The 21,859-nt window shown below is 37.5% G+C and overlaps 2 protein-coding genes across 2 annotated transcripts in view; both read left to right on the forward strand.

Annotated features, from left to right (window-relative positions):
- LOC146141129 (nesprin-1-like) overlaps positions 1-21,859 on the forward strand; it is a 340,733-nt gene that overhangs the window by 310,052 nt on the left and 8,822 nt on the right. The window contains exons 158-162 of the mRNA XM_083392820.1: positions 3,730-3,892; positions 14,793-14,980; positions 15,802-15,952; positions 16,407-16,520; positions 17,072-17,281. Of these exons, the coding sequence (XP_083248946.1) occupies positions 3,730-3,892; positions 14,793-14,980; positions 15,802-15,952; positions 16,407-16,520; positions 17,072-17,281 (826 nt within the window). The remainder of the gene's footprint in view (positions 1-3,729; positions 3,893-14,792; positions 14,981-15,801; positions 15,953-16,406; positions 16,521-17,071; positions 17,282-21,859) is intronic.
- On the forward strand, positions 11,652-14,241 carry LOC146141148 (uncharacterized). The gene is made up of 2 exons (XM_083391571.1): positions 11,652-11,666; positions 12,373-14,241. The coding sequence occupies exons 1-2, from the start codon at positions 11,652-11,654 to the stop codon at positions 14,239-14,241; spliced, it is 1,884 nt and encodes a 627-aa protein (XP_083247697.1).

Raw genomic sequence — 21,859 nt, forward strand, 5'->3', positions numbered from 1 at the left:
TGACACTGCACTACGAGGTTACATTTAAAGCAAGCACTATAAATTGGTCGCCGCGGCGACAGGCCAACTTACCACACGCGTTTGTGCAATTAGGCGCAACAATCCGCGGTAAAACATTAAATTATATCGGTTCCAATTACCCGAAATAAATGGCAGAATTGGATTCGAATCCCATCTGGATTCGAATCCAAGGATTCGATATTCTACTTTGAGCATCCCTACCCGTAACCACAACAACATGTTTGATTGATGAACTTTCAAGATCGCGTACCCAAGCCGCATCGAGGACTCGCGAACTTAATTAATTTCTACGCAATAGCTTGTTATGAAATGTTGAGAGGTTTTAACAAATAGGCAGTTTGACCAGTGCGCATAACATTAATAGCTTACTGAATAAACACTAATTGAAGAAATTTCTTGTAAGTTAGCTTGAGGTACGTATGTTCTTAATTTTGTATTTCGGGTGTACAACAGTTTATTTTTAAATACGCTGTACAGTAACGTATAGAAAACCTTTTTATAAATGATAAGTGAAAATATTTTGTCAGTAAAACTTGTAGTCTGGGCTATGATTAGGATTAAAGCGACGAATCAAAGCTTTTAGTGTAAAAACGTTAATGAAAATGTCAACATAAAATTTGGGCCCAGGATAAAATTTATAATTCCGCAAGTAGATTCATGTGTTACTTTTGAAAAATTCAACTAATTCCTGATTATAAGAATCAAGTTAGGAAAATAAACCATTTTTTGGAAGCCGACTGGCGACTATGTTTAATGAAATATTCAATGTGCATAGTTCTTTGTAATGAAACGGCCGATTTTATCTCAATACAAGTATATTTATAGGCTAACTTTTAAAATATGCAAAGCGAATCGATTGATCGATTAAATCACAGCTCAAGGGAATTGCTATCTCGCCTTTAATCGCGGCAAATCACGACCAGAGGGCTAAAGGTTTGGTCGTGTTTGCTGTTGTGCATTTTTGTGGCTGCATGTTTGTTGCACCGTTTCCACAAAGCTAGCCAGTTGTTTGGGGGATAATGTAAGGGAGGGTATAGCTATATGAACCAGTGTTGTAGTCAAATCATTTTCAAAGTGCCAGTCAAGTATTTTTTTAAATACCAAGTCAAGTCCCAGTCCAAGACGTTAGAGAAAGTCAACTTCAAGACAAGTCCGTGTCAAAAAAAACAAAAAACAGTATACTAATAAAATTGGTAAACTCTTTCGACTGAGAAGTTATACACGTTAAAAAAATGAACGCAAAATATAACAAGCAAAATGTGTTATGCGCAAAAATTAAGATAAATAACCACAATTATAAAAAAATGCTTAATATATACCCCTCATTTCAACCCAAGTTGACAAAATAACTTAAGTCCAAGTCAACTCACTCGTCTAAAACTTACGTCAGGTTTAGTCAAGTCATTAGAAATAAATCAAGTGCACCTAAGACGAGGCAGTGATTTAAGTCATTAGAGCACTGGTATCAACCAGCTAAGTAGCCTCTGTAATGCAAACTCGCCTAAAGCTATGAGTGTTGTGGATGTTTCTCTAAACTTGAAGCGACAAAGTCGTGCAGATGAATTAAGATGCATTGGATACAATAGATTGAACGTCTAGTCTGTAAATGTGTATTTCTCAATTTTTATCTTAAATTTTGCGTTTTTCTGATTCAAAAGTGAAAATTTACGCTCATTCATGAGTCTATTAAAATATTAACAAGACCACAAGATGCCATTAAATGCATGTTTTAAAGAGTTTTACTTAGTAATATCAGTAAATGCGTATTTTTGTTTAAATGCGAATAAGTCTTAGATTGAATTTTTACATTTTCTAACTTAATTTTTTAAATGTACGCGACTAGCACACAGCGTATTCAAATATTAACCAGATACAATCAGAACATATTTACAAGCATGTCTTACAAGTGTGTTACTTGTAAAACATCTAAGTCGGCAAGATACACATTGTGGCTATTGACGCTCACACAAATGACGTATCGCTTCGCAATGCGCGTTTTTGCATTACGTCATGTCGTCGGCGTTCGCGGGGTTACTCCTGGTCAAGCGGTTCGAGTATGAGTTTTGGCGGGAAGTGTCGGTTTGTGATGGCATTGTGACGCTTGAATGACACTTGGAGCTTTTGGCTTTTGACGTTTGCTTGAGCGTATGAGTGCTGGAATTCTGACCTACTTTCGCGGTAGAGTTTTATTTAAACCGCTAAAACAATGATGATATTAAAATACAATATAGTCGACACTTACAGCTTTATTATAACTTAAAGTTATTTATTTAAAAATGCTTAAAATTCAACAGGGGTAATTTAAAGGTTGATACTGTGGTTTAAACGACAAGACAAAAAATTGCTGTTAATGAAACAAAAGGTAATCTCGCTAAACGATCAAGTGGTTACCATTTGGCTAATGGCCTACTTAAAGAAATATATTTCGCATCATTTTTTTACAAGAAACGTCACAAATTTTGACGATTGACTTGAGAATTAATTCGAACGGCTCGGGGAGGAGTTTTGGCGGGAAGGTTTGTGACGACATTGTGACGCTTGAATGACAATTGGAGTTTTTTCTTTTGACGTTTGCTTCGGCATAAAAATGCAGGAATGTTGACCTATTTTTGGGAAAGAGTTTGGCTTTAACCGAATAATCAAGATTGTAATAAAACATAATATAGTCGACATTTACAGCTTTATGATACCTTAATTTTATTCTTATAAAAAATGTTTAAAATTTAACAGGGGTAATTTAAAGGTTGACGCTGTGGTTTTTAAACTTTAACAGGGAAATGACCAACAAAGATTTAAAAATTGCTAAGTGATTATGATCATTTGTATATTGGTTTACTTAAAAATATACTTTTTCATCATATTTTTACAAAAAATCTCTTAAATTTTGACGGTTGGCTTGAGAGTATATTCGTACGGCTCATTAAAATGCGGTTTAAATCCCACACAATATTAGCCACAAACGTGGGAGACATTTGTCAAATGCTCCCTGTTTTGTTGCCTTCCTGAATTATTAACGCCCTGTGTGCAGCAGATGTCTAACAAGGATTGATCGTAATACCTGGGAGCGACATTAAAGTGAATGTAGCCAAACAAAACCACCACTGAGGTTTATCGATTTAACAAACCGAAATTGGACCCGGGGATGTTCAAAGTGCAGCTTGCACAGAGTGCTACAAAGGTTATATACCATATATATTCAACGCTTTATTTAGTATAATCAGACGAATTGGCTTTGCAAGGCAAAAACAGTCTTGTTTCCGTTCGCGGAAAGAATTTTTTTACATGTAAACCAATTTTCTAAGAAAAGCAACGTAAGATTACCACCACGGCGATCAAATCGTGCATAGAAGTGAATTTGAAGTCCTGTGTTCAGACATGATTTGGGATTTAGTTCTTCACAAAACAACAAATTGATTACGATCACTTTTAGATAAGTTTCGTCAAGAAAAACACTGGTTCTAAAAAAAGTGAAAGAAAAGTTTCGGCTTTTCAGAATTTTCCTAAAGGTTTGTATGTCTTGCTCCCAGGTCTCTCAGTAAAAACAAAACTTTAAATCATGGTTCAGTTAGCTGGTGAAATAGTTTTTATTCATTTAATGGCTTTAAATCTAAGGAAAACCTCAATACTTAGTGGCATAATTACGGTATGATGTTTACACCAATGGCTTACCCAAGGTTCATTCTTCTTAATACTTAGTTTTTTTCGCAGAGCACGAAAGTTGAAGGAAACCATCGCGGCAGTCGCTCAACTCGACACCTGCATGACCGGGCTCCGTGATTGGCTGAAATCGATCGAGTTCAACCTGCTGAAACCAGTCATGCATCACGAGTGCACTGATGACGACATCGAGCGCAGACTCGAAGAACAAAAGGTGGTTTTTTGTTTTTTTCTTGACTTTTGTTTTTCGTTAAAAGTTCAAAAAACCCTATTTTTAACCGAATCTTTGCAAAAAGTTTTAAATGTGGAACACTACAAGGTTTTGACTCAAGAATTATCTTTCTCATATAGCTTAATTTTTAAGCTACTGGGTTTTAAAACTACATAGCAAAATAATTTGTTTAACCCCACTTTAGAAAACCGTTTGCCGATATTGGTGTTAATAAGATGTTGTTAAAAAGCGGCAGCAGTTCTACGGTCGTGAGTTCGAATCTCAGCGACGCAGATGTTTTACAAACCTGTATCTCAGTGTCAGTGTAACAGTGCATCAGGCATGTCAGTTTTCAGGCACGTCGATTCTGATAAAAACGTAACCTTTAGGTAAGGTTTACAGACATATTTTTTCATAAATTTGAAAGCAAAGTCTCTATTTTCTTTCTTTCAATGAATCGGGCAAATTTGATTCTGCTTTTGCGATAATTGAGTTTATGGATTCCTGTCAAATCTCTTTCAGCTCCTCTATGTTTTTCCTGTAACTGAGATTAGCAAAGCCGGTACTTGAAGGCGGATATAGTTTAATTCACTCACGCAGTCAGAAGTGTGTGTAGTGTTGTCAAGGCTTCCTGCTCTGGCTTTTGTTCCAATCATGAAACTCTATTTGACCCGCTCGTTGTTGCTTTAACTGTTCGCGGTTTAATTTTATGCAGTTTAAAATTCGTTCCGCTGATATTCGGTAATTAAACAGTTGCCCTATAACATGTGGTGAATGCTTAATTACCATCCAACATTGAATGGGTAGTTGAACATTAAGGCATTTCGATTTAGTAGGCTCTTTTTACGTCTTTTTTTACAAGGAAATGCATACGTTGCTGGAGTACTACTCAGTACGAAGTTTTGGCTGTTGTTTTGTTAATATGTATACATGTGATAGGAGTTCATTCAGTCATATGTATCATATGTTGTTTTGATAGCTGAATAAACGCTATTGTGTAATACGCAGTACAATATGCGCAGTTCAACCTGGTATTTTATAAAGGTATCAAAAACAAGTTAAAGCTAACTGTTCATTAGCGTATATATAGCATATATCATATGTAGGTTTTCACGAAATAAACAGTTTACATTCTATGTATTCGTTAGAAGTGGCAGTTTTGTTTTCTTGCATAGAGTGGTGATTGTTATTTATTTACAAACTTGCGAATTGGCTTGCACCTTTGCCGTTTAAACTTGACTGCTTAGCGTTGGCACTATTCATGAAGCTCACCATCCAAAATGTAATCATAACCAGCGGCAGGCCTTGAGATAACAGCTTAACGGCACAAGCAGCAACAGGTCACCGACGCTCGACAGAAGAAAGAGACTCCAGCTAGGCTTTTAGCACTTGAAGCAGCCGCTGCAAAGGAAAAAGGTCGCCTGTCTCAAGTCTGTAGCCTTTACTGCACGCAGCAGTTTCTGTCACACGACTTAAAAGCGTCAAGTCTCTGCGTGAGTTATTAGCTTAATTCGGGTGTGCTAGGCAAATACGGTCTAGTTCGATGTAAAGGGCCTTGTTTAATGTGTGATGTTGCTTGCGGTTTTGCATATAGAGAGGCTGTACAGCTCAGCTGTAATACGTTTAACTTGACAGGTAATGAGTGAGATTGGCTGTCCAGTGCGCAGCGGCGCTAGTTTATTGATTTGTGTGATTAAGGCCGTCGAAAACTCAGAATGCCACGTTAATAAAATACAGTTGAAACTGTAGAATGGAAAACTGAATGTGTAAAATAAGAAGGTATATGTTCGCTCTTAGTCATTTATAGGAGAAATATATTTCGCCACAAAATAAGGCAAAATCAGTGTATAGAAAATGGATAAATGACGACAATGACTTCAAAAAGGAGAAACTGTAGAACATTAATTTCGTACAGGAATGCAGAACGTAGCTAGATCGTAGCCAAGAAATGGAAAGTTTTCGTTTAAATCTCTATGAGCGCCTTTAAGTTTTATTGTTGTTCGATCGGTCGTTGAAACGCAATCAATAGTTGGAAGTCAACCAGTTTATCAACTTATTCGCGGGGTTTTTATGACAACTGGAAGCGACCAAAACCGCAGTTGGAGGTCGATTGTTAAGTCATAGGAAAGCTTCGGCTAGAGCGGAAACAGTTGTTGACTTTCAAATTGCTGCGACCAGGAAACGGATTGGTGTTTAATTGGACCCTTTGCTCGTGTCAGTCAAAATTCAGCTTAGTATATTGTCACTTCAATTTGGAAATAAAGGATTGGAATATATAGAGGAGGTGAAATATATCTTTACGGCTGTGGTTAGGAAAAATAATTACGGTAAAAAGCGTGTAAAAGATTTACGAGTAAAAATATTCGGTAATAGAAAATCTAGGCCTAACTGTGACCCAATGACGTTTTCGTGCTGTCGAGCAGACGAGCATTAGCTCATCTATATTTGCTTAAAAAGGTCAATAACCTTCTACCAGAAGCGATCGTTTTGGCTGTGTCATTGGTCTTTTCATTGTTGCTGTACAAATTAAAAATGTAGCAATACCGGTAACCTGGTCATAAGTTATGCCCTTAGGTTGTCTATAACTTTGTGTAGTTTTAGCGTTCAAACCGAGTGCGCGCTCTTTTTACGCTTGACTGGTCGGCTGGCTTGCAACGATAGATGCGTCACAGATATACTGTTACGTCATACAGAAGCGTACCGTAGCCACGGCATGGCCAGCTAGTGTGGTAGGGGTAGCAGACTGGTGCTAATGCTTTTTGGCTGTACCCATTCTCTTTGTTTACGGGTGCCTTTGGACAGGAAGCCATGCGGTTTAAATGCCTGCGGTCGTGACTTGACCCAGTCTATTGTCGCTGTCTTTAGACCCGGGTCGTGTTAAGCATTCTGTCGTTATCGTCTGGCTTTTAATACTGGTATTTAAACAGATTTCAGAAATTAACCTTTAATCTGTATTGAAACAGATTTCAGAAATTAACCTTTGAACTGGCATAATATAGTTAGTAGACAGAGGTCTTCTGGCATTCTGTCGTTTTTATCTAAGGGATTCGGTTTTCTAGTGTATGGAGTATATCAATTCTTTCCCCTTTTTATGTGAGTTGTGAAATGCAGTATATGTTCGGGTTTTCAAGAACAGTGACGATGTGTAATTTGTATACTAACGTTTCGTTTTTTTCGAGTTGCAAGCCATTCAGTGGCCAGCACTTTTTGGACCCGTTATATGTATAGATTGCGTGTTTCTAGTATAATAACGTTCCATATATAAGGATAAACGAATTTAAAATCGCCATTTCAGGGGTTAAATAGCAATAGAATTAAAGTTAGCGGATTAATGATCTGTAATGCGACCCTTAAAATATAAACTTTAGGTTTTTCTAGTATATACCTAATAAGTGTATATAAATTGTTAGAGAGCTATCGATATTTCAACTTTCCATTTTTACGTGAGTTACAAAATGCAGTCTATGTTCGGGTTTTCAAGAACAGGAACGATATGTAAATTGTGTTATAACGTTTTGGGTTGTTTATGTTGTAGTATATATAAGCCATTTGGTGTCGACACTATTTATGACCCGTTGTATATATAGATTGCGTGTATTTGTGTGGGTGATGCTTAAACGTTCCATATGTAATTATAGACAAATCTAAAATCGACATATGCGAAATTTAATAGCAGTAAAAAGATTATTAGCGTTTCCATAAATGGTCAGTTATGCGACCCTTAAAATGATCAGAACCACTGGTGCCAGGACCGTATTTATAATTGTGCCCACTAGGCCTATCAACGAATACCGATTCCACATTCTTTCAATGTACAGTAAAATTCGCCAAAAATACCTAGGTTGCAAACTTGTACTCAAATACCTTATCTATTTCCAAAATTAGATTAATGATAGAAGCAGAAAAGCACGGCATTATTTTCAAGGAACAGAACAAGTGAGTTCCCAAACATCTCGGAAAGTTTATTTTTGTATGCATTAGGGCTACTCGAATACGATAGGCTAGTGTGCCTGCATCTTTCAGTTAGCTATAGTCTGCCATCGAATTGTCGTGGGACCACAACGCATTTAGCTCCACGCTGTATTCTGTTCCCTTGGGAGGTTGACTAACAGCCGCACAGCACGTGTATGTGGGGTAGAGAAGCTCTTAACCGTTGTGGGATGCATGTGATCATATTCATATGATTGTTGCGTAGTGATCATGTTTAAGATCTTGTGAGCAACATGATTGTATTGATTTCTGAAACAAATCGTGGGTTTAGTAGCTGGCGAGGGCGTATATAAGGGCCTCTTGAAATAACATTTTAATGCATTGTAAGATTGTTCATTATGTTTCTTTGAACGTATAGTGTTTAATTGCTTGTGAGCATTTTTAGAAGGCTTGTTCATGAAACAGATCATGTCTAATGTCTCGTGACTCGTGAGCATTTACATGAAAGCTTGTTCATGACAGATCATGCTTATCTCGTGAGCACGTTTATGAGGGATCTATGGTAAATCGAACCGTTTTCCGTATCTAGTTAGTGTGTTTATAAAACAAGTTACTTTGATCAGTGCGTTATATCACGTTTTTTGGATTTCGTGATACGTGTCACGCAGCTTTTTTCATGAGTTCAATCACGGTGAAAGTTGGGCGGTAAAAGGTTTGTGCGTGAGTTATTTCACGAGTTGGCCGCGTTTCCTATTCCATGATACAGCTCACAGGATAATGTTGTTTCTTTAAGAGTTAGTTTTTATTGTTGGTTAACTGCATAGATATTTACTTGTACTTGGCATAATTCTTTTTAATAATTATTTTAAAAACTTGTGATGATTTGACGTCTGTGTACCCTTAAAGTGCTTGGACTACTGCTGGTTATATGTTTTCCAAGTAGGTTTGGTTTGTTATACGGTTCAATGCTGACTCTGCAATCTTGTGACCTTTCAAAATCTCCCTGGGGGATCTTAACTCGCTGTCTGAAGAATGCAAAGTAATATACTGCATAATAAACTATGAACGGCTCAAGACTTGTTGAATGAAATGAATTCCCACAAGAACTGTGCACTTAATGTCCAGTTGTTTTCAATGACTTAATGGGGCGAAATAATTTATCGGTGGATCTGGTTTAAATTCATTGTAAACGTTTTTATTTTGCAATGATTTACTATTTAGTTAAATCGAGTTTGTGTTTGTTTAATCGTAGTAAAAATACAAGGAAATAAGCGCGGCAAACTTAACCCAATAAACTTGTACAAATGGTTGTTCTTCTGAGCCTTATTTTATAATTATATAGATTTCGTTCACTTTTCACGCAATGTGTCGCTTAGAATGTATTTTTGCATCACGTAACCGCATTCAGCCTAAAAAATACAGAAATCAATTTCACTGAATGGGGTAATTGCAAAGAAAATACTCGCCTCTCCACAAAAGAAAAGTGAAGAAAATTATTTGCTCTTATGCAGGCACATAATACTCAACTGTAACATTTAGAGAAGGCTAATTTAGTTTGCATTACGTAGTCATTTTAGGCCAATGAATGATTTCCTTCAGGAAACCGCATTAAACAGCTTTGAACCCAGGAATCAATTTCCTGAATGGGCTACTTGTCAAGACAATACTTCTCCGCTAAGGCCAGAATGTTTTTAAGTGAGGAAACTATTTACTCTTATACAGGCAGTTAATACACAATGCAACATTTAGAACGCTAATGTATCTTGTAATAAATAGCAATTTTAGGCCAATGGACGATTTTAAACAGCTTTAAACCCAGAAATCAATTCACTGAATAGGGTCCTTGACAAGGCAATATTCGCCTCTCGACTAAGACCAAGTATAGAAAACTATTTAATCTTATGCAGGCAGTTGATACACAGTCTAACATTAAGAAGGCTAATTTGCTTTGCGTTACGTAGTCATTCTAGGTCAATAAATGCTTTCCTTTTGGAAACCGCGTTAAACAGCCTTTAAAGCCAGAAATCAAATTCACTCGATGAGGAACTTGACAAGGCTATACTCGCCTATCCACAAAGGCCAAGTGAATAAAACTATTTACTCTTATGTAGACAGTTAATAAACATTGTAATATTTAAAAGGCTGATGTATTTTGCACAACCTAGCCATTTTTTAAATACGAAAATGCAACGTTAATACAAAATGCAACATTCAGAAGGTCATCTTTTAGTAAATAGCAATTTTAGGCCAATGAATGATTTCCTTTAGGAAACCGCATTAAAGAGCCTTAAACCCAGGAATCAATTCACTGAATGGGCTACTTGAGAAGGCAATACTCGCCTCTCCGCCAAGGCTAAGTGCTATCTAGCTAAGGTTGCATTTTTCTAGTCGGATAGCCGCGAGCTATATTCGCAGGAATGTGACAAAACGCGTTGCGCTTATATTCTTCGATCACAATTGCTCGTTTGTGACGGTGTGTTTTTGCCGTGATTTGTATTTTGACAACAATTTAACGCTCCGCTGCTTATTGTTACGTCACTTCCGTTGCGCATAATCGCGCCGTTAAATAATCGCGTGTCGCGCGACGTCTGACTCGATGTGGTGTTTATAAGTGCTCAATCAAAACCCCAAGCGCTGCAATTTGTGTGTTGAGGCCAAACGAAGCTAATACAACAGCTTGCTGCTCTTATTGCTATTTTTGTACACGGGTAAACGTGCTAGCCTAATATTATGCTCTTTAACGTGTGGCTTTTAGGCAGTAAATTTAAAACCGTGTTTCTTAACTCAAGGGTCGAGAAGTTGGGTTGGGTTGCCGACTGAAGTAGTTTGATAAGGTTAGATTTAGGAAGCTAATTCAACACCCAAAGGAAGCTGCTCTTCATTGCTATTTTTATACACACGGTCATTAGTCCTAATATTATGCTCATCAGCGTGTAGGTTTTAGTCAGTAAATTTAAAACCGTGTTTCTCAACTTAAGGGTCGAAAAGTTTGGTTAGGTTGGGTTGCCGACTGTAGTTTTATATGGTTATATTTATTAAGATTAGGTTGGAGCAAATTTTTTTCCACTACTTAAAAAATTTACATGAAATACGAAGGCATGGAGCATGTTAATTTATTCCAACTTATTTGTATAAGGTTAGGTTATACTATTGGGGTTTTATTCACTTAACGCTAGAAAAAGTTTCAGTGAAGAGAACTTAATCGTCAAACTATGATGCTATACTTACGTTTAGTATTTCAAAAAAGGGTTGAAAATACTAATATTAAGAACATAAAGCGGAAAATGTTAGTGTTGATAAGACAGCCTTGTTGTAAAGATTATTATCGTTTGAATATGTTTTACATAATATAGCCAGCAAATCACGATTTAAAGAGGTGATTTTTTTGTTGGTTTATGTTTTTTTTGTCGCAAATGTTTTCCGAATAGCAAATTTGGAGCCTAGAAATATTGACATTAGTTAGACACATTTGTCTTTCTCAGTATAAAAATACAGGCTTAAATTTTGTAACAGATCTCAATGATTTCACTTTTATTTATGTGGGAAAATTGTGGATTTTTCCAAGTTCAACGTCATTTTCAATATTTGAAATTATAACAGGGTTATAATTTTGCAAAAAAATTATAAAATGATTTGTTTGTTAAAAGTTCATCGCTTTAGGCTCGTCATTTGCAGTTGTTAAATGTTAAGGCAAATGAAGCGTACAGCATTGCAGCAGCAGTTGACATTTTACCTGCTTTGATTAATAACGTGATATATCTGAAGCTTAGATTGCAGTGTCAGGCAAATAGCCACTAAAATTACCTTTCAGCACACTGCATTAAGGTACACAATGTGCGTAATGCCAGTAATTTAATGTACATTATTCGACTAAAATTAGTCAGTAACACAGCCATGAAATCAGTTAAAATCGCGTGTTGCTTATCGCTACGTACAGTGCTGTGGTTAAACAGATAAGATTAGACATCCTTCCGTGGTATTTCGCGGAAATGTAGCAACACTCAGTGTGTTATGCAGACCGAGCAAACTAAACCCATCGTTCAGGAAACCTGTTTTAAACAAAGAATTAGGTTAACTAAGTCAAAAATTAATTAAGGGATTTCAATAAAACTATGAAAGCCATGATATTGGATACAATTGACATTTTTCTATTTACAATTTTTTTGCAATACCTTTTGTCATCACTACTGTAAAAACAAGACAATTTAAACCGATAAAAAATAACACAATTGAAAGCAACCTTAACCTTAACCGTGTAGCTATTTTTATCTGTTGCATTATTTCTATGTTCACACCAAGCGTGTTAGACATAGTCTTGTTCTACTTATTCCACGAAAGTATTCATAAACGCCACAAAACGCGCAATAAACCCAAATTTAGCCGAAGTAGTAGCAGAACACATTAACATGACCCTTGGGCTGTTGTTACCTGTTGCATTATTACTATATGAACACTTAGCTGGTCACGAATAGTCTTGATTGCCTAAATCCACGTTAAGTATTCATAAACACGAAAAAAACGTGCACTAAACCTTCTACTATTCACCCTTTCAGCTTAGGCAGTTTCCACACATTAGCATGTTTAGCCCGGAGTACTTTGACAAGCAATGTGCTTACGTAGAGTCCCTCCACAACGCGTTGGAGGTGGCGGTTGGTGGATCAACTGAGCTATCAAGCGATCCAAATGCAAGACTCAAGATCTGCTCTGACTGTCAGAAACCTCAACTTTTCTGCGGGAATTCAGAGCCCGGATCGCCGCAGACTCCAAAGCGACATCTTGACTTCGATCGCGACGATGATTATGACGAAACAGTCGAACCACGCGACCACAAGAGCAGCACCTACGTCACCGCTGTAATGAACACGTTACTCACAACTCGCTCGCCTTCGAGTACGAGTTACTCGGATAAAGGGGTGCTGGACGAGTCGACTGAGAACTCGCCGGTTACTCATAAGCAGTTTTTCCTGCGCAGAAGGCCTTCGATGCGAGCTGAGGGCAGAACTGAAACCCAAGCGTCGAAATTACACCACCGGAGGAGTCTCAGGACGCTGCGAGATCCTAAACCGTCCCAATCTACAGATCCGATAGAGTCACCTAAACCATTAAAGCTAGAAACCAAAACCAAACCCTTATCGTTAAACTTTGGTAATCAAGAAATCCTACACAAAGCTTTGCAATCGCAGTCGAACGGGGATTCCCCTTTGGCTCGATCAGCAGCGCAGAGTTTAACAAATACAGGAAACGCATCAGTTGTGGATGACAGGTCGAATCGTGCCGTTAAAAGCGCACATAAGCGACTACCTGGGGGTGTAGAGGCTAGTACTACTGCTACGGATAGTGCTGGCGTTTTGAGGAAAGACTGTGCTTCAAAACGAGACTTCTACTACACTCTATCGCCGCTTTTGCTTGACCAAACTATGGATTGTGGTCAAATTGAGAAGGATTTATTACCAAACGGAGAAAATATGGAAGTAGATCAAGAAACAGACAACCCGGAAGGGAAAACTAGCGAGAATCCAACAAAACCAGCCGGAAAAATGGCTTCAAACTGCGATGAAAAGCCAATGGACGGAGTATGTGAGCTAAGTGAGCGTAAATCAGAATCTACAGAAAGCGACGCTTGTAGTACGATTAGCGACGGTTCGTCCACTGCAACATCAACATCGAGTGCAAAACCAGAGTACTTTGCCGTGATCAAGAAACCTAAAGGTCGCGAACGTAGCAGAGATCGATCCAAGTCATTTGGCACCTCGTTCGGTCGCCATAGCAACTCTTTTCGCGGCGCGCATGCGCAGGTCATGTCGGCGCTGTACGACAGGACGAATACGAGCGGCGCTGGGCATCAGGACAAAACAAATACCCCGAAAAACAAGGTTATTTCGAGCCACACGGAATCAGTGAATCTTCAGCAACTCGCAAACGTTTCAGTCGAAGCTTCCAGAAAACAAGGTGACGTCATACGGACACCGTTGACCCATAAAAAGCCTTATCTGGTCCCCGACACGTCCCAGCTAGCTAGCCCCGGGTACGAACCAGGCGTCTTGTCCTTCTCCAACGTTTTCGAGATCGGTGACGTCACTAGTTATGACGTAGGCGACGATTCGTTTATAGATGATGACTTCATGAAGGACGGTTACTGCCAATGCAGCTATTGCAACCGTAACGACGAAATCTTTTCATCAACTCATAACAAGGATTGGGTCCATGACGAGACGAGCGATTCGTTTCACTGCAAACGCAAGGCCAATATTTCCAGGGGTCGCGGGTTCGACTCCCCGCTCACACGAGAAGACCTAGATTCGCCCGTTCCGTCTGAGAAGAGCTCTGATTACAAGAAGAGTCCTCAGTATCAAGCGCTTGTGGATTTATTTTGCCAATGTCAACATCAAGCTGATGTTGATCAAGAGGTTGTTATGTGTTGAAGTCAAACGATTTGTCGTTACGCCTGTCTCATGCATATTAGCGTTACTTTTTATCCAAATATGAAGCCGAAACATGGATTTATCTTGGTTTTAGTTTTGAGAATGATGGTTGGCAATTATTTTCGGAAAAATCAAACCCTTTAATGGCCCGTCCACCCGCCACCAAATTTGATTATATCGAAATCCTTAAGCCGAAATTGTCACAAGTCATTGTACAACTTTTTATATTCCACGAGTAAAAAGTTTTAAGATTTTTTTACCGATACCAACTTTATATTGCCCTACGGTTTGCTTTGATATATTTTTACATTAGGTGATCAAAGTATAGATGAAGCAAAACCATTTGTTCGATACTTTTAACAAGCAATGTTATATAACTGTTAATTTCCACTATAATGTAGAACAAGTCTTTACAATAATAAGTACGATAAATATTACCCATATCTGAGTAACAGGCAAGGTTTTTCTTTTTTTACTTCAACTGCAACTTATGTTCTATTCGCTACATTTAAGTTTATTTTGATCCACGTTTTTCGCTTATTTTTACACAGGGTCTGCAGAAGGACATCGAAAAGCACAGCACCGGTGTCACGTCGGTCCTCAATCTGTGTGAAGTCCTGCTCCACGATGGAGACGCCTGCGCTACTGAAGCGGAACGTCAGTCGATCGAGGAAGCGACCAAAAGTTTGGACAGGAGGTGGCGCAATATATGCGCACTTTCAATGGAAAGGAGACTCAAGTAAGAACTGTTTTTGTGCCTCTTAAAAGGCTTAAGCAAAACTATTTTTGTATATCTCAAAAAATTCAACTAAGAAGTATATTTTGTGCCTCTTAAAAATGTGTGGATTGATATGTAAACCTTTTCAAAATTGAATAACTAATCCTGTTGAACAAAATTGGAAGTTGTTACCTTCAGGTCAAAGGAGTATGGCAATGTTGCCAGTAAATTGTTTTGACAAAGAGACTGATGTAGGAACTGTTTCCGTACCTCAAAAAAAAAAAAAAAAAAAAAAAAAAAAAGTTAATCCGCCAGGTACTGCAACAAAAAGTAAATCCGCCAGGTACTGCTAATAGCCAGAACTGATGTAACTGTTAATGGACAAGTTGTATTTGTAAAACTAGCGAGCTTTCCCAAAAAACTGTGCCTCAAACCAAAAGTATCGATTTGCCTGATGTACCACAGTAATTTACAAAAGTCCTTTGAATTAAAATGCATCTATATTTCCCTTTAATTCAATTAAACCATATATAAAAACAGCACCGTTATTCAGTGGAGCATTACAATTGGATGAACATCGTATGAGCTATATAAGTGCCTAAAGTCAAAACAACTAACTCTTTTATATTGGTTAACGTGCTTGGATTTACGATTGCTATCTATTGATATGTTGACTTGTGGAGCTAACTATATTTCCACCATTTAAATCCAAATTTAACCCCCGCACCTTACCCTTTGGATTGGTGACACTCAGCGTTTGGTTGCCACATTATATATTGCAAGAAAGGAACGCGTCCGTTGAAAAAGTTTGAGAACCACTAATTGAGTTTTTTTATCTCCAGAATCGAGGACACCCAGCGCTTGTGGCAGAAGTTTCTCTCCGACTTCGCTCGATTCGGGGAGTGGCTACATGAGTGCGAGATGACGTCATCATGTCCTGAATCATCGTTTTTGGAATACCAAGACGCGAGAGAGATGCTCCGGACCAACGAGGTATGTAGTTGTAGGAATTTAAGCGGAGGAAAACTTGTAATTGGTGATTTTATGTTAATCGCAAAGTAAGTTAGTTAATTTTGGTCAAAAACTATTTATTTTTTGGGGGTTCTGGAATTTTTGTAGCCCGCATTTATTTAGGGATATTTTCAAGTACGGCAAATTGACATATTTACATCTCAATGCAATAAAGCTGCCCCTAAAATGCCACTGGTAGTTATACAAGATGGCAAATTTTGTGTAAAATTTTGCCCAAACTATTTTTTTCCTTTATTTTCTACTTATAAAATAAAACAAAGTCCAGGATGGTTGTTTATTTGATATATGTGACAAAATGTCTCATTCACCTGTTTGTATTCAAAATTGCACCAGTCAAGATAGAGCCTGTCAACGTGTTCTGCAGCAACACAATACTAGGTGTATTCCTTACTTCAGTTTCTTATTATTCCCACAGAGCTTTCAACGCAAAGTGCACGAAGGATTGGGACAACTCGAACTTATCAACAAGGAATACAGGAGACTTGCCCGTGAGAACAGAACAGATACAAGCAACAAGCTTAAACAACTGGTGAGTCGTCTTTCTATGGCACTTGTCGACTGTCCTTCTTTAATACAACTCGATGCAAAACAAAAGTAAAATCTGTTTATTAACATCTGAAAGTCTTTCCACTTTGTCATTTGGAAGATGACGTTAATTCCATCTTGCAAGTTTAAGTTATATTTTGACTTGAATAGTATAATACTTACTTGGCAAACGATTATATGTCGCGTTACACTTTTGTACATAATTATAGTGATAGAAATTATAATCAACAAAACAGTTAACCACAGCTAAGACGGAAAACGCCACAATTTTTGTCAAATTGTTTTCACTTACAATTATATTGCTTATTGCACTAAACAACGCACAATTACTTGAACGGTGCTTTAATCTTTAATTAAAATTTAGTATTAACTTCTTGTAGTTTATGCGGCCAATTTTAAGTAATATTCTTGCAAGAAACTGAATGTTGCAAATTTAGTATAATACCTTTGTTTAGTTTCTGGTAACGCTATAGATAAGACACACGCAGTAATATCCAGCAGAGTGAGTTAACCATTTAATCCATTCGTTTAAAGGTTCACGACGGCAACATGCGCTGGGACGCCATCTCGCGGCGAGTAACTTGCGTCCTGCGACGACTCAAGCACGCCATCGAGCGACGAGAGTGCTTCGAGGCTCAACGCGAGTCCCTGTTGGTCTGGCTCACCGAGACTGACCTTCAGCTCACCAACCTTGAGCATTTCAGCCCCAAATCCGATTCCAAGGTCAAAGTCGACCAAGTCAAGGTGAAATATTAGACACTTGTTATAGAAAAAGAAGGAATAAGCGTAGATTATGAGCTTCAAATTTGCTGTAATCATAAATGTTAAAAGATAAATAATCGTACCACAGTCTGTTCACATATTATAGTCAAATTGTGGACTATATTTTGCTTTTAATAGAATATACACCAATGGAAATATCTTTCAAAGATATTTTTAAACTTTAAAACTGACTCCGGCGTTTAATTCAAGCTAAAAAGACAAAAATGACAACTTTTTTCCAAACTTTTTGTAATTTCTTAGCGTAATGTCAATTTTGTTTTCTAGAGGTTTGTATTGTTTATTATCACTCTTGTAAACATACAACCCATCAACATTTCAGAATATTATGTTTCTTAAGTGTTGTTTTTTTGCTTTATTACACCGCAGCAATTACATTTGGAAAAGGATTGAGGGTGTAGCAAATAAAACCAGCTTCCCCCATAAAAAGCTAAAAATACAACCAATAAACCAAAACCCTTCAAAACAGTTGCTATTATAATCCCACAGCTATTCCCAGCCTTGCTTGTTCAACACGCAATAACACGATTCCGTATTAAAATCGACACCCCAGATATTATCCTATAAACGCTCGTAATACGGATGGCCGGTTAATTTGCTCAAATTTAATTGCTTATTGCTTTAATACGCCTAACGTGCGACCCTTCGCCACACAATCGGGACACCAGATCATCGCCCAGAGCTATTGAGTTAGTGCCTGGCATTGTGTTGTTCTTAGACGGCTAATTGGTTGCTCAGAGAAGTTAGTCGCTATAGAAGCATGTCTAGCGTCAGTTCTGGTTTGTTACTATACAGCTGGATAGCAAGTTTTTGAATGATTGTGGTTAGTAATTCAGGTAAAGAAAGCAGTTATTCAGTTAGATTTATATAGATTAAGTAGTTAAATCAGCCAGTTAGTTTTTAAATGTGCCCCAAAATGTTATTGAAGATAGCTTCATTTCCGTTTTCTTTCAGTTTGATCTGTGTAAATTTGGCTTTTGTATTTGGTTGAATGTCTGAAGCTTGAACCGTCACTTTTTAGTGCAGATTTGCACGTTAGTTGCATATGGTAATCTGACCCGTACACGCCCGAAGTTTTCATCCTAGCGTATCCTGGCGCTGTATATAACACTATGCGGTGTTGGTTAGTGTTGTTGGTATAAGAGCCGGTGCGAAAATCGAGTATGTGAAGCTCCTGCAAAGTGGCAACACGAAAAGTTGAAGTAGCTTTCAAGTTTGCCATTCCTTTTGGTATTGTGGTTTTTATTTGGAAGCAAATTGTGAAACATGTGCAGTCAAAACAAGGTGTAGTTGCAGGCTTGCAGCGCAGAATAATTGTTTGTTTTTTTCATTTGGAGCGATGTAGCACTAGGCGAGCCGTTGTCGTTGTAGTAAAACTTCAGAAAGAACAAAACTGAGCAATTGGAAACCAAGCCTGTATTTTGCGTACAATGTATTGAAATATTTTGTTGTGAAGAAGTGTAATTCAATGTATATATAAAGTAAACCAATGTATCAAGCTGTGATTCAACTAGGATATGATTCAACTAGGATCAGTAATAATGTTGTTTAGCACTGTTACTGCCCAGCAATCGCCCTATCCTGTTGTTTATGTTAGTCTCCAGTCCAGGTCTTAACTCAGATTGGAGTCACCCGCTAATCATCCACGTTGTCGTTATAATTATCCACACAGCAGCCATTATAATGTCCTCGTTATCAGTCTTTCAAAACAAAGCGACCTACATTAGCAGTTAAGACGACGCGGTTATTAAAATAGAGCAAACCGACTCTATACATAACTGTGAGTTATATGTGCCAGGATATAGCGTATTAGTTAATCTATTTTAGGTTTTTGTTGGTTTTAGCACTACAGATAAGAAAAGGTATTGTATTCTTCTGTGGCAAGATTAATGCGTTTCTTGTCTGCTGTTGCAATTAGTTTCCAAGATATTTAAAAGTTCGTAAAATACTTACTTTGAGTTAAATCTTTTTAAGGTGATTTGTAAAAATTGTTTTAGCAGTAATAAACTGACTTAATAGAAATAGTTGGAATTTTTTTCTTTAAGGAATTGAGTAGTGTGCTAGTAAGTCCTTTTTGTAAATTACTGCCCCAGTTTAATGTATTGATAAAAACGCCTTTAGTTATTTTATGTGAATACAATTTCTCTAAGTTCCCTGATTTTTTAATCAAATATATAGTCGCGTTTTCATCCAACCGAAATGTCGAAACAAATAACTGTGGACGGTATACAACCAGTCATTTTCGAGGTTACAGTTTGTTTTCCCGTGCGTTTTGCTTTCAGCACAATATAATGCTGTTGTTTAATGTCGCGGCCTATTTGCTTAGTTGTTTAAATACGCAGTCGGCCTGCGCTCTCTTGTTTAAAAAGCCTTGTTTACGACCGGAGTCGGGCTCCAACGCTATACTCGCATGCAATGTGGTATCACCCGTAAACTAACGACGTATAAAAAACGGTGATGTTGCGAAGCTATCAAAGCCGTAAATCTTGTGATTTTTGTTTAAAGTGAATTTTAAGCGATTTTGCGTAAAAGAGTTAATGCTGTTACATCTTAAGTTAATATTAATCAAAAAAATGATAAATAGTTGAATTACATTTAAATTTAAAACAAATTTGTTTTTTTAAATATTATTATAAAACAATGAAAAAAATTGATTCAGATTTGGTGGAAATTTATTGACAATAAAAAGCAATATTTTTTTCTGATTTTCACTATATTATACACCCTTATTTTTTAGGAAGAAGCCTTTTTTTCGAATTTCCAGGTGGTCTGTTTTTTTACAATTTTCATTGATATTTTGGAATAGCTCCTCACAATTGTGTCAGTAGGCGCACTTTAAAGCGCAATCACCGGCCTAAATCGTTTCCCACTCTCTTAACAAACGCCAAGAAACCGGCAATTACTTCTTTACAAGCTTCGACGTCACCCAATTGTCGCCATTGAAAGCACGTGTTTTTCGAACGAGCGCTGTTATTTACCCACTCGCTACGTGCGTTTGCTAGCGCCTCGCTATATTTGTACAGCGCTAGGTGCAGATGGTGGTTGGATAGCGTATTGCTGCGCATATGAGGAATTGTGTTATGTTGAGCTGGTTGCGGTTTTGCTATGTGTTGTTGTTTCCTGAAAAAGTGTTTTTTTGGCGGACTGCGAAAATTGCTTATTTGGTGACGAGCGGTTTGAAATGCAACACTTGTACGTAAAGTCGAATCTCTGTGTTCATTTCGGCAGTGCACAAAACCTGACTTAACGAAAGTTGAGATATTCGTTTTAAAATGTTTTAAAGACAAAATAACATAGTTCAGCAAAATAGTTTTTTTGTATTTTGAAGAATATAGTTGCTAATCCTGTAGCTTAAAGAGTGGGCATGTTTTGTCACATTTTTTAAGAAAATCCTTTGTTTATAAAAGAGTTTCCGGAATTATAGCTGACTGGAGTGTCTTGAGTCATTGGTTCAATTCAAACTTTATAGTGTAGATATATTTAAGCATACATTAACGATTACCAGAATTGTCACGGTTGTTATTCTTTATATTTGCCTTTTGTTAGCCTTTTCCCTTTTCATGGTCCAATGCCCCCAACTCCCAACTTTTGTGGTTTTCCGCGTTCTGATACAGTTGTTGAACAGAGCTGGCGACGACAGACTTTTTTATGTTAAATTTGAAATCGATCGACCACAGTGGGCCGTAGGTTTTTGCTCCAAAATAAACCGCGTTCTATCACTTGCTGACACATTGAAGTGTCGCACAGTTTAACGCCGCACAATTTCACGCCGACGCTACGTCAAGTATAAAGGACTGTTGTTTGCATTTGAGCCTGAGCAAATTTACAAAAGGGCGCTCCCCTATAGGATATCGTTAATTCGCCCGCGCATTGAGCACAGTGCTCATTTTGAAGCACGCCCTTTAGGTGTAGCTTGCTGTGTATTGTAAGGGAGACTGGTTTTGCTATATTATCGATATGTCCAGCAACCAACTTGATGTCTTTGCTCGTTTTAAGCTCTGGTTAAGGCTGGTTAAAATGGACGAGGCTGAGTTTTACTCTGAAATGTTTCGCGACGAAATTAGAAACCAGCTTACTCTACTCACGGTGAGTTTAAGAGAGACTGTATAGTGTATATGACAAATGACGTCGAAACAATTATTTCTCTTCGTTTTATTAGTTGTTTGAATGCTAAAGAGAAAGTTAGGATGTTCGACTACATTATCTCGCTTTCTATAGGTTATACTTAAAACAATGACAATGTTTATTTTACACCTTGATGATGTGCTGTTACATCTTAGGCCAATGCTCGTGCAAAAAAATCAACTGTTGGGTTAAATTCAAATTTTAAACTTAAATATATTTTTTTAATAATATAACACAATAAAATGTAATCTTCTTCGCAACAATATCTAGTAGAATGTTTTTTAAAGGGTATCAGGAAATCCGATTAAACAATAGAAACTCTGCCCTACATTTAACCCACATTATATATATAGGTTTACAGTTCCATCGGAATTACGATTGTGTTGAATAAATATCAATAACATTAAGTATTACGTA

This window comes from Ascidiella aspersa, chromosome 6, assembly GCF_963924565.1.
Source record: "Ascidiella aspersa chromosome 6, kaAscAspe10.2, whole genome shotgun sequence".
Classification (NCBI taxonomy): domain Eukaryota; kingdom Metazoa; phylum Chordata; class Ascidiacea; order Phlebobranchia; family Ascidiidae; genus Ascidiella; species Ascidiella aspersa.